This window comes from Amaranthus tricolor, chromosome 4, assembly GCF_026212465.1.
Source record: "Amaranthus tricolor cultivar Red isolate AtriRed21 chromosome 4, ASM2621246v1, whole genome shotgun sequence".
NCBI lineage: Eukaryota > Viridiplantae > Streptophyta > Magnoliopsida > Caryophyllales > Amaranthaceae > Amaranthus > Amaranthus tricolor.
Window position 1 is genome coordinate 32,199,213 of NC_080050.1, and position 12,022 is coordinate 32,211,234.

General features: G+C 28.6%; 2 protein-coding genes across 2 annotated transcripts; one reads left to right on the forward strand and one right to left on the reverse strand.

The window, feature by feature from the left end:
* Positions 1-1,119: 1,119 nt before the first annotated feature.
* Positions 1,120-9,901, forward strand: LOC130810343 (uncharacterized). Its single transcript, XM_057676362.1, has 2 exons — positions 1,120-2,221; positions 8,911-9,901. Exons 1-2 carry the CDS (start codon positions 1,490-1,492, stop codon positions 9,688-9,690), a joined length of 1,512 nt encoding a protein of 503 aa, XP_057532345.1. The 5' UTR covers positions 1,120-1,489; the 3' UTR covers positions 9,691-9,901.
* An 834-nt stretch (positions 9,902-10,735) lies between these two features.
* LOC130810989 (ATP-dependent RNA helicase DBP3) lies at positions 10,736-11,239 on the reverse strand. The gene has a single exon (XM_057677109.1). The coding sequence runs from the start codon at positions 11,174-11,176 to the stop codon at positions 10,847-10,849; it is 330 nt and encodes a 109-aa protein (XP_057533092.1). The 5' UTR covers positions 11,177-11,239; the 3' UTR covers positions 10,736-10,846.
* Between the last annotated feature and the right edge of the window lie 783 nt (positions 11,240-12,022).

A 12,022-nucleotide genomic window follows, 5' to 3' on the forward strand; every position in this document is an offset into this window, starting at 1 on the left:
GTACCAATACTTGCAATAATTAGCTTAATTTTTTTAGTAAATAACTAGCTTAACTTATCGTACAAATGCACATATTATCTTAATTCAATTATTACTATTGCCTATTAGATTCTTATATATAAACCAAATTGATTTTATATTTGAATATAACTTATGATTGAGATTTGGGAATATTGTTATACTTCATATTATCAAGAATATATATATATGCTGCTTAATATTAATGAAAATAAATTCTTGTTGATTTAGTGGAATATTTTGTGTTACCACTTTTAAGATTTTTTGCGGAAAGAATAAATATAATTTAATCACATGTCATTAGATTAATTAAAGACTTAAATACATAATAATAATAATAATAATAATAATAATAATAATAATAATAATAATAATAATAATAATTAATAAATATATTAACCATCAAGAACTCCTCATGATGATCATATTGTTCTGCTTTCTTTCACATCCTCTCTAAACCCAATTATCTTGGGCGGGATTTATTGGGATGATATGACAAGGCAAAGCAAAAATTAATAAATTCTTTAAAGACCATATGCAATTTAAAAAATTATGATATTTTTCTAATAACTTATCTTTAGATACTTAGCATAAATTGCGTATGTATTTTAATATTAAGGCATCTAATTTTTTTAGGCTATGTGTGGTCAAACATGTTGAACATGTTTAAAACCACCCCTTTGATATATAAATGAGTTAATGACAATTATAACAGTTTTTTTAAATACATGCACATAAATAATCGATAATTAATAATAATAATAATAATAATAATAATAATAATAATAATTATTATTATTATTATTATTATTATTATTATTATTATTATTATTATAACAAATCTAACTTAATCTCACCAAAAACAAATACTTATTTTGTTTTATTATATTTGCTATATGCTACCCTTTATTTTTTATGCAATTTAATTTTTATTTTATTTATTTATATATTAAATCATACATACATAGTTAAAATTATAATAGTTAATATCATAAAAACATAAATTAGAAATGATGTGGTATTGTAAAATATATTACACTTTATTATATTTTTCCTATATTAACCATTTTAATTTATAAAATAATCTTTAAAGAAATGATGTGGTATTGTAAAATATACGACGGCTGTTATAATAAATTGAAAAAGTACATCTCATTTTTTTTCAAAGCATACAAGCACAATAACGCCCAGCGGCCAGCACGTTCATTTCCATTTTCCAAATTCCAATCTGTAACCCCGCACAAAACCATCACCCTAATCAAATCAAACCACTTACCAGTTCACCATCTTCTCGATTACCGTCCTCTGTTCCATCTTCTCCACCTACCCAAAATCAAAATCATCAAATTCATCGTATTGAATTAATGGGTCTATTGTTATTCCTTTAAAATAATTTACTTATTTAAGCACAAATTCCCAGAATCTTACCCTTTTTTCTATCAAAAAAAACCTTGATGAACAGTTAAAACCCATGAAAGGAGGAGGAGGAATTAATGCTAATAACAAGAGTCATTATATTAATATTAATGGAGGTGGAAGAAATTCTGGAAAATGTTTCCATTTTCCAAAGTGGGTAATTGATCTCGATTGGCGTATACTTCTCTTACTATTTTCTTCTTTTTCTCTCCTTATTCTTTACTTTTCTTCTTCTTATGGTGGAAGCTTTGAGTTCTTCAATTTTAGCTCTCAAACTCGAAATGGAAATGGGAATCAACCTGCTGAGTTAACTCGGAAGGACGATTCATTTATTTCTCAAACTCAAATGCAAAATCGAAATCAATCAGCTGAGTTAACTCGGAAGTACAATTCATTTAACTCTAAAACTCAAAATCAGAATCAATCAGCTGAGTTAACTCGGAAGGACGAGTCATTTAGCTCTCAAACTCAAATTCGAAATCGAACTCAATCAGCTGAATTAACTCGGAAGGACGAGTTGAATCGTTCGAGGATTGCAGTGTGCTTAGTTGGTGGTGCTAGGAGATTTGAACTCACTGGGCCTTCTATCATCGACCGAGTTTTAAACGAGTTTCCTAACTCGGACTTGTTCTTGAATAGTCCGCTTGATTCGAATTCTTACAAGCTCTCTTTATTGACGTTTGCTCCTCGTGTCAACTCGATCCGAATTTTCAAACCCACTCCGATTCCTGAGTCCGAGTCACAAATTCGTGTTCTGACTGCTGCTAATTCTCCCAATGGCATTCAGGTAATTCATTCGATATTTGTTTCTTTATGTTTCTTTTGTGCTATGTTTCTTTAATTATGCTGAATTTATTTTTTCTTCGATTCCGTAAGCATAATTGAATTCTGAATCAATCAAATTTCACATAGCTTAAAAAAAGTAATTTCTAGAATTGTTTAGGTCAATGATTAATTAATTAATTTATTTTTATTATTATTATTATTATAGAAGTAAATTTCTAGAGCCGCCAATTTTGAAACTGAAGTAGGAATTAGACGGTTTTTTCCCTACGCTTAGAACAATATTGATTATGATGCGAATAATAGGACTTAAGAGAATCATTATTTAAATTGTAATGAAAAATCTATTACTTAATCTAATGGTTAGAATTGCTTTACCGAGGAAAATATAAAAAATTTTAAGATTTTTTTTTATTCTAAAATATGTGTCAAAATCTTAATATGTATAATAGAGAAAAGTAATGAATGACATACGAATAATACCGACCAAATTATTTGTGTTTCTTTAGCGAGTCAATTTAGGATTGCTTGTTGATTTAGGTGTTTTAGATTTGAAAAAAAACTTTGAAATTTAGTATTTTTGCGAATTATAATTTTAATGTTTTTGAATTACAACCAATAATGTATCAAAGTTTATGGGATACAACATTTAGGCCAAATCACGTGATTTTGACAATTTTAGATTAAGTAGTCGAAATTTTATAATTTATCCAGAATGCCGCACACCTTGATATTTAGTAGTTGTAGATTGTAATTCATAAAAGTTGTCTTATAATCTACAAATTATTCTTGAAAAAATTGATTGGATAAATAATCAATATTTAAAAGCAAAGGTTAAGCCATTAACGGCCCGTTTGGTACATGGTACTAGAGGGCGGTAATGGTAATAAAATTAAATAATAAAAAATTTGGTTGTTTGGATGTCTTCAATGGTAATGGATGGTAATAAAATAAGGTAATGAAATTACCAAAAATGGCCATTTTTATTACCATCAAACAACCTGGTATTAGGCTGTAATGGTAATGAAGTATTACTGTGGTAATAAAATAAGGTAATATTGTTTCAAGCTGAAGAAAAAAAATAATGAAGAAAAAAAGGTAATGTATGTAATTATCCAAAAAATATTATTATTTTAAAAAAATCATTAGATAGAATAATTTATATACAATAATGCTTTTAGATACAAATATATAATAATGAAACTAAGAGTCATTACCATTTTTTATTACTAACAATCAAATGCAATCAATGGAATATTATCTTCCATTATCATTCTTTAGTCATGCACACCAAACAAAAGAATCTTCATTACCAATTCTCATATCCATTCCTTCATTATTATTGCCATTATAACATTTCATTCCCATTACTTCATTACCATCAACCAAACGGGCCGTAAGAGCTTTAAACTATTTAACGATGTTGGTCGGTTGAGTTATTTGACCGATTTATTTTATTGATGTGAGTGTATAAGCTAATTTTAATGAAAATTAAAATGTTTGGTAAAATTTAATATTTGATCTTATTTATTTATTTTTATAAAAAATGGATCAAGTAGGCAAAAACTATTGCAAAAACTAGAGTACTTAAAGTTAGCATTTTAAGTGACATAATTGCAAAATGGATGTTGAAGTGTGAGATTATGAGAAATAGCAAAATAGGAAAAGTTGATAAGTGAGAATGAAAGATGATGAGTTATAGAGAAAAAATGACTTAATAAAAGAGAATATGAGAAAGAATTGATTCCATTGGCCATTGCTGATAGAATAAAAGTAGCCATTTAATGTACAAGCCATTATAAAAAATATAGCAAAGGTAAAAGGATTAAGGAAATAAAAGTTGCAAAATGGGAGGGACCTTTTTTTGATATAGAGTAGTGAAAAGAAATCAATTAATTAAGTGTATGAAAAAATAGAGTAGATAAGATAAGAATAGTGGATGAGTCTATGAATTAGTGAGTTTTTTTTGTCTATTTTAAAAGCGTAAACTATGCAATAAAATAAATATGATAATTCAAAATAATAAGTATAACAAACATTCACTATTCATTAATTTTAATACTTGTCTATGATGACCTGAATAAATTATTCCCCTATTGATGGTAGTAAGTCTCATGAAATTCCCCTTGATGTAGTTGTGTTGGACCACTTCCTTATTATAATCCAAAGTTCTTACTTACCCATGACTAATTGTGTTGGTTGAGTTAAATTAATGTTGTTTTTCCACTAATCCCAAGATGATCACATGAGTAATCTTACAAAATGATAGGGACTAAGCATAAGGTTTAAAATAGTGAAAATATTGAGTTTCTTTGGTGGCTTTGATCTTTTGTGTAAATAAAAAAAATATAGAACCACCCTATGAATCATGTAGTTTAGAAAAGGGAATTATGGTTATTCTAGTGGTTAAAAATTATCACTTTTACTTTTGTAATAGATGTTTAATTTTCACCGTTTACAGAAATAATTAATTTTTTCCACCTTCTTACTTGTCAGGATTCTCTAATTTATCTTCGAATGATATAAAATAGTTAAATAAATTTAGTTAAATACTTAAATGGTTTTGAAATGTATATTTAATTTGAAGATGGAGGTCAATACACCATTTGCACTTGCTTAGATGCAAAAAGTTCTGCTTTATGGTGTTAAGGAAATCTTTCTAATTGTATCTATATGTGTAGGGCATACGATTAATAACTATAAAAATAGAGCTTTTAATTTAAAAAGATAGAGTACCTTTGAGAAGAAAGGAATTGGTTGGCTATGCTCCCAGAATGTGTTTGGGATAGTTTGAAAGGAGGTTGGAAAAGTTGCAAATCTATTCTTTTCCTTCTTTTTAAGGGAAAAAAAATACCAACGTTTAAACTTCTTAGTTTTGAGAAAGAATATGAAGATATTAGAGCAGAAGTGCTCTGAAAGTCAATGGATGGCTTAAATCCATCTTTGTCCATTTTTTCATGAGGCACTTTTAGTTTATCTTAAAAAAATAAGTATGTGTAAAAATCTGTTTAGATAAGTAAAAATCAATATCAATCAATAAAAATCAGTTGAAATTAGTAAAAATTAGAAAAAATTTAGTAAAAACCAGTTACAATCAGTAAAAATCACTTTTATCGGTAGAACTTAATTATATTTTATAACTAAAAATCATTTACAATATGCAAAAATCACTTTTTCTAAAAGTTAGTTTAATAAGTTCTAATCAATACAAATTAATTTAACGTAGTAAAAATCAATTGAATTAGTTAAAATCAGGTGAGAGCTTACGTGAGACCTGAAGAAAAATGTCTTTATTCGGTAACGATGCAAATGAAATGATTTGATTCCCCAACCTTCCCGAAGTCTCATTTTCTCTAAAGAAACAAGAAGCTCCTTATTTTCACCTTAGTCTCAGGTTTCATTTTCAAAATCCCTTCAAACAAACCACCCAAATGACGGTTTGACATACAAAAAAGTCAAAACCCATAAACCACTTTAAAAGATAGTAAAAGCGATTTTACTCTGTTTTATCAATTTGCTATACATGAATTTAATCTTCTTTAGAAGTATGAGCTAAGTTGAACCTCAAATAATCCCATAAGCCTATTTAAGACGCATCACAAAACTTTTATTATAAACAAAGTTTGGGTTGGACAATCATGTTAGCTTTATATCAAAACATCCAACTTTGTCCCACTTCAAAGAATAATCAAATTGATGAGTCATTACAGCTTGATCTTCGTAGAAGTTGGATCTAAGATATCATCATACTTTCTTCGTTACATAATAATTACATGATTAAATTAATCAAAGATTTATAATCAATAACGTGGTAAATCACCACATAAAGACAAAAAAATGATAATAAAATTAAAAAAAATTAAAATAATAAAACTCTCCCCCTAGCAAATCCTACCACATAAGGGTGATTTATTAACTTTACAAATAACTGTTATTTACAAAGACAAATTACAGAATTGCGACTATTTTAATAGTCGAATACCATAAATTGGCCCCTATTTTAATAAGATCTCCGATAAAAAATACTCCTAGGTGCAAAGGAAAACGATAAAGAATAGGAAGTTGCAGGTTAAAGAAATATATAGTGCATCACTTTGACGGAGAATCTGCCCGTAGAATTTTATGATAGGACTGGATAGTGGATATTTGGGGACCAACTTGAAATTGTTCTTATCATCTTATCAAACTAAGCCACTAAAGCTCTATTGCTCCTTTGAATTTCAGGCATATTACTTTTAAATGTTTTGATATCAAAAACTTGTACAAGAAGAATGTTAAGATTTTCCATTTGTTTGAAGTTTAAACAACTTAACAAGAAAATGTCTATTATAGAGATAAAATTGTCTATTATTTTGACAAAAACTATCCTAGAGAGATCATAATTCATATATACTAGTGTAGAAACTCGGGCAATGCACAAAGTTTTAAATGTTTACGTATATAAAAATATAATTTTTAAATAATGATGTAAGCATATATATTATCTTAATCAAATTCAATTTTTAACATTCATATGTAATGTTCGATATAATAATATTTGATGTATATATAAAAACTATAAAATATTATTCTTATTAAAATTTGTAATCAATTTCATGTTCCAAAAATAAACGTATTATTTCTAATATATGGTCCAATCAAAGATTTCAACATATAATGCCATGTTAATTGAATTAGCCTGTTAAAAAATGATATTTAGCAAAGCTCTTAAGAGCTTTCATTTGTCACTTTAGAGTTCTTTTAGTATATGTTATGATGATATTACTCAATTATTTTATACTATCATTAGATTATACTTTGTTACTTTTCACCAATTACTCTTTATTTATATTTTATCCTTAATATTTAAATTAAAAATAGTCAAAGAAGAATCTTATTTGTTTCGTTTTAATGTAAATTTTATTAATAGATATATTTAAAATTGAAATAGTGTATCTACAAATGTACAAAATCAAATATAACATTTGGTCATAATAGTAGGGTGTATAATATATTCTGGGGTCTTATATTATCTTAACTGATGGTTGACTTGGATCCCATACCTAATATATGTGTACTTTCTCTGTCCTATTGAATTTGCGGTATCTTTCGTTTTAGTCCGTCTCACTTAATTTGCATCATTTTTATTTTTGGATAATGGCTCGCCACTTTTTTTAATCTCATTCATATATTTTTACTCTCTTTTAATTCCATTCACACCACTCATTCTCTCTCTTTATTTATTACTTTTATCCTTTTCTTGAAAAATATTAATTTTTTCTTTGATTCAATCTATAAGGGACAAAGTAGTATACTCTAATGTTTTTTATGTTTAGAACACTCAATTGAAAAATTTAGTTTTATTACCCTTTAGAAATTACTCCCCAAATTCATTATTAATGTATCATTTGCTTTTTGGATATTATTCATTTCTTGCTTTTAATTTTTATTTTATTATTAATATAAGTTAAACATAGTCAAGTGGGATCTTGTTTAATTCATCTCAATGCAAGGATTATTTATATCAACTTTTCATAATTTTTAGTTAAGCACGATAGAGATATTAAGGATTGAATAAGTGTATTGGATAAACTGCATAAAGCAAATGGGACATTAGCAGTGAATTGGATGGAGTATTTATTTGTTTTTTTTGATAGGAAACACTTCAAAACTAAGTTAACGAGAAGTTGGATATATTCCAACTTTTTTTTTTGAATAATACCTGATGCATTAGTAAAAAGTCATACAACATGTACATCAGAAATAAAAATTAACAAGTACATAACAATTTTAATCAAAGATAATTCAAAATTAACAAAACTATAATTGTTGTATATTAGATCTGACAATTCTGAATATCTTTTTCCACATCGCTGTTTGACACGGCCTTCTACGAGGGGGTTTTTCGATCTGTTGTAGTCTTGAGATAGAATTGAATTTGATATAGTTGATGGTAATTGCAATTTTGTTATTTGTGCTATTATCGCATTAATATCTACCTACAAATCAATTACAAACCAAACTTCATAACTTCAAACTCTCACGAAGAGAGAGATTAAAACCCAATATATGGGTAGAATCAACCCAATAAATGGTTAGAACACTTATCCTCTAAATTAAGACAAATATTTATTCTAATCATATTCAAAAAGTTTAAAACGGACAAATTTGAATATATTCCAACTTTGGTTCAACAAAAATATCTACAAATCAAAATTTGTTGGGATCGGGACCACGAAATAAAGAATGTTATGTCGTACACAACTACACATTACAGTATTACACAACTTTGCGTGTAGTTGATTTAATAATTTTTGTAGGTAAGACTTTTTTTTTTTTTTTTTAAATTTTTTAAAACCTAATTGAAAATTGAGAGACTTATAAGTATGTAAAAATAGGATGACTATTATTTTCTTTATATTAACACCCAAACTATAACTTGTGAATGTGTCAAATTTTATATAAGCAATACTAAATAATTAACTAAATGTCTTTTATTCAATTCCGAAAAATGTTGTCACATATCAAAATTCTTACTAACTTAAAGCACATATATTAGCATTTATAGATACATAATTTTGTACATAATTTAAATATTTTCCGTTGACAATATTGATAGTCCTTGAATCCGCCCTTATTGCATTGCACTTTCTCGGCCCTTACCCCACCCTAAATACGACCCTTGTAAATCATGAATCCTCTCTTCTCTTACAGGGACTATTGCAATATTTCAACTTGGTGGAAGGATGCCTAACAATGATTGAAGACTATCAAAAGAAGAAGGAATTCACATATGATTGGATAGTCCGAACCCGAGTGGATGGCTATTGGTCCGCTCCGTTAAACTCGTATAGCTTCATCCCGGGTCAATACGTGGTACCACCTGGGTCTACTTATGGTGGTCTTAATGATCGACTAGGCATCGGGGACTACAACACCTCCATTGTAGCCCTTTCTCGTCTTTCCCTCATCCCTACTCTAGACGCCCTAAACTACACCGAGCTTAACTCAGAGACCGCTTTCAAAGCCCAACTTCTTTCCCACAATGTATCTTTCCTTACGCCCGCCCAACCCTTTTGCATCGTATCAGATCGTAAGTACTCATACCCACCATCTCGATTTGGGGTGCCCGTCGCAACCCTATCAAGCCATGGGCCTTTAAGTGGAGCCAAATGTAGGCCTTGTAAGCCTGTTTGTGTTGGGCCTTGTGTGGCAGAAATTATGCTTGGGCTAAGCCCAAAATGGAGTTGGACACCTTGGAGAAATGGGACCCTTGAACTTTGTGATGCCCATGATGAGTGGGAAACGGGCTGGGAAAAGATTTTTGATAAATCTGTTGGAAAAAAGCTGGCCCAATTCAGGAAAAGAGTAGTGGGCCTGAATGTGGAACAATGTGTAAAAGATTTCAAGCTGATGAAAGGGAGAGCATTTAAATGGGATACTCCACCTTTGGAAGAAATTTGTAAAATTGGATTAAAGCCCAAACAATTATAGAATAATTCATTGTATATAGAAAAAATTGTTTTTTGGAGGGTTTGAAGAAGGGGTAAAAAAAGTTTTCAAGGATTATAATACATGTATTCTTTTAAGTTGGATTATTATAGATCTAATTTAGTAAAAAGTTATGTTGGAATGTTGTAATGGCATTGTATAGACATTGATAATTTCTGATTATTACATAGATTAAACAAATTTTATATTGAAATTATATTTTATGACATTCTTGACTTGTACTTGTAATCTATTGATTATAATTATTCTGTATTATAAATTTTTTTATCTTATTACTATTATAAGACTTTCTAGAGCTATGTTTTGGAATCGATAATTTCATTGAAATTCAACATTAAGTTAAATTCAGTTATTTTTATAAGAGGCTATTTTTTAAAGAGACAACTATTTTTATTTTCTCTTTAATTTGCCCACATAAAACACATATTTTTATTTTTTCTTTAATTTACCCTTGCCCACAGCACATATTTTTATATTCTCTTTAATTTACCCACATACACCATCAAACCTAACATAAATGACTATTAGCCGACTTGAAAACGATTTTGCTAGTTAATAGTTATCTATTGTTGTAAGATTAATTTGACAAATGAGTGTTAGTCTATTAGACTGACTTTAGCAACTGATTTACTAGTTGTTAAATTGACTATTTTAACTATGTAACAACTATTATCAAGATATTATAATAAAAATTAAATATAAATATATTTACTTTAAATATGTAACTATTATCAAGATATTATGATAAAAGTTAAATATAAATATATTTACTAGTTGTTAAATCGACTATTTAAATATGTAATTATTATCAAGATATTATGATAAAAGTTAAATATAAATATATTTACTAGTTGTTAAATCGACTATTTAACTATGTAACGACTATTATCAAGATATTATGATAAAATTGAATATAAATATCGATTAATTAACAACTCATTCTTCTAATTCCACCCAAGAGACCAAAACCTAGACATACAAAATCTAAAAAATAAACCTGAACAACTAAAGGCTCAATAACTAAAGGAAAAAGAGTACTATACACGACATAAGTAGAAGTAATGTTTAAAAAATATACACAAAATTACAATGAATTTACAAGAGATATATATAGATATATAATCATGACCTAGAAAATTCACTGTATATAAGATTGGCCAGTTATATCAATGTCACGGTCGCCACTGGAAGGAGGCTGACGCTTGGGCCGTAAGTGGGCCTCAGGGGGCCCATCAGCACTCTGAGTTAGGCTCGCCGGCGGATGAGATGGTCTAGCATCAACCTCCTCATCCTGAGCGTACATACCACCTCCATACGCATTCTCCGTCGCCGGCTTCATTTCTGAAATATTAGGAGCTTGATGTTTCTCATGTGTATAAGGATTCCGCTCTTCCTTCTGTTGCTGCTCTTCTTTCTCTCTTTTATCTCTTTCGTCCTTTTCCTTATCACGTTTTCTTTCTTTCTCCATGTTTATCTGAGTCTGTTCGATTTCTTTACTCTTCTGCTATTCTAATGGCGCTGAAATAGTGAGTACTGAGTATTAATGAGTTGTTTAGAAAGGAGTATACCATATTTTTATGAGTGGTTATGTAAATTATGACTCCTGACTCCTGACTCCTGAGAGCGACACGTTATACGTTATGAGGTGAGATGGCATTATGTTTGCGCATCTAAGTGTTGGCTAATTTGGGAGCTCGTGTCAATCAGTGGCAAATTTTCCCTAGGAGTTGGGACATATTCCCTCATATTCATATTCATGATATTAGTTCCATTTACTTATAAGTTAGCTATTCATTTATCACTTTTAATATATATTTTATTCTTAATTTATGAGTTAAAACTTAGTTAAATGATATCTTGTTTGATTCGTCTCAATACAATGATTATTAGTATTAAATTTTTATAATTTTTAATTAAGCATAATTAGAGATATTAAAGGTATAAATATTGCCAACGAAAATGTGAAAAAAATATGTGACTAATAGGTTAATAGGAGCTATGCATAATAATAATTGTTAAGAGTATAAAGTATATTTTAGAATCTCAAGTATCAATTTAAGTTTTGGTTGAATTTTTACTATATTATATACTCCAATATGCATTTTGATGTAAAGAATTAACTAACTATGCCTAAACTGATGGGTGAGATCAAGGGCGAAGCCACACCAAGGCGGGTGGAGGTCCGATCCCCCTTGCCGAAAATGTAATTTTTTTGTAATTTTCGCTTTGGCCTCCTTTACTAATATATTATATAATTTAAAGAGTGCATAATTTAAAGAGTGCATATATTATATAATTAATTGTAACAAAAGTT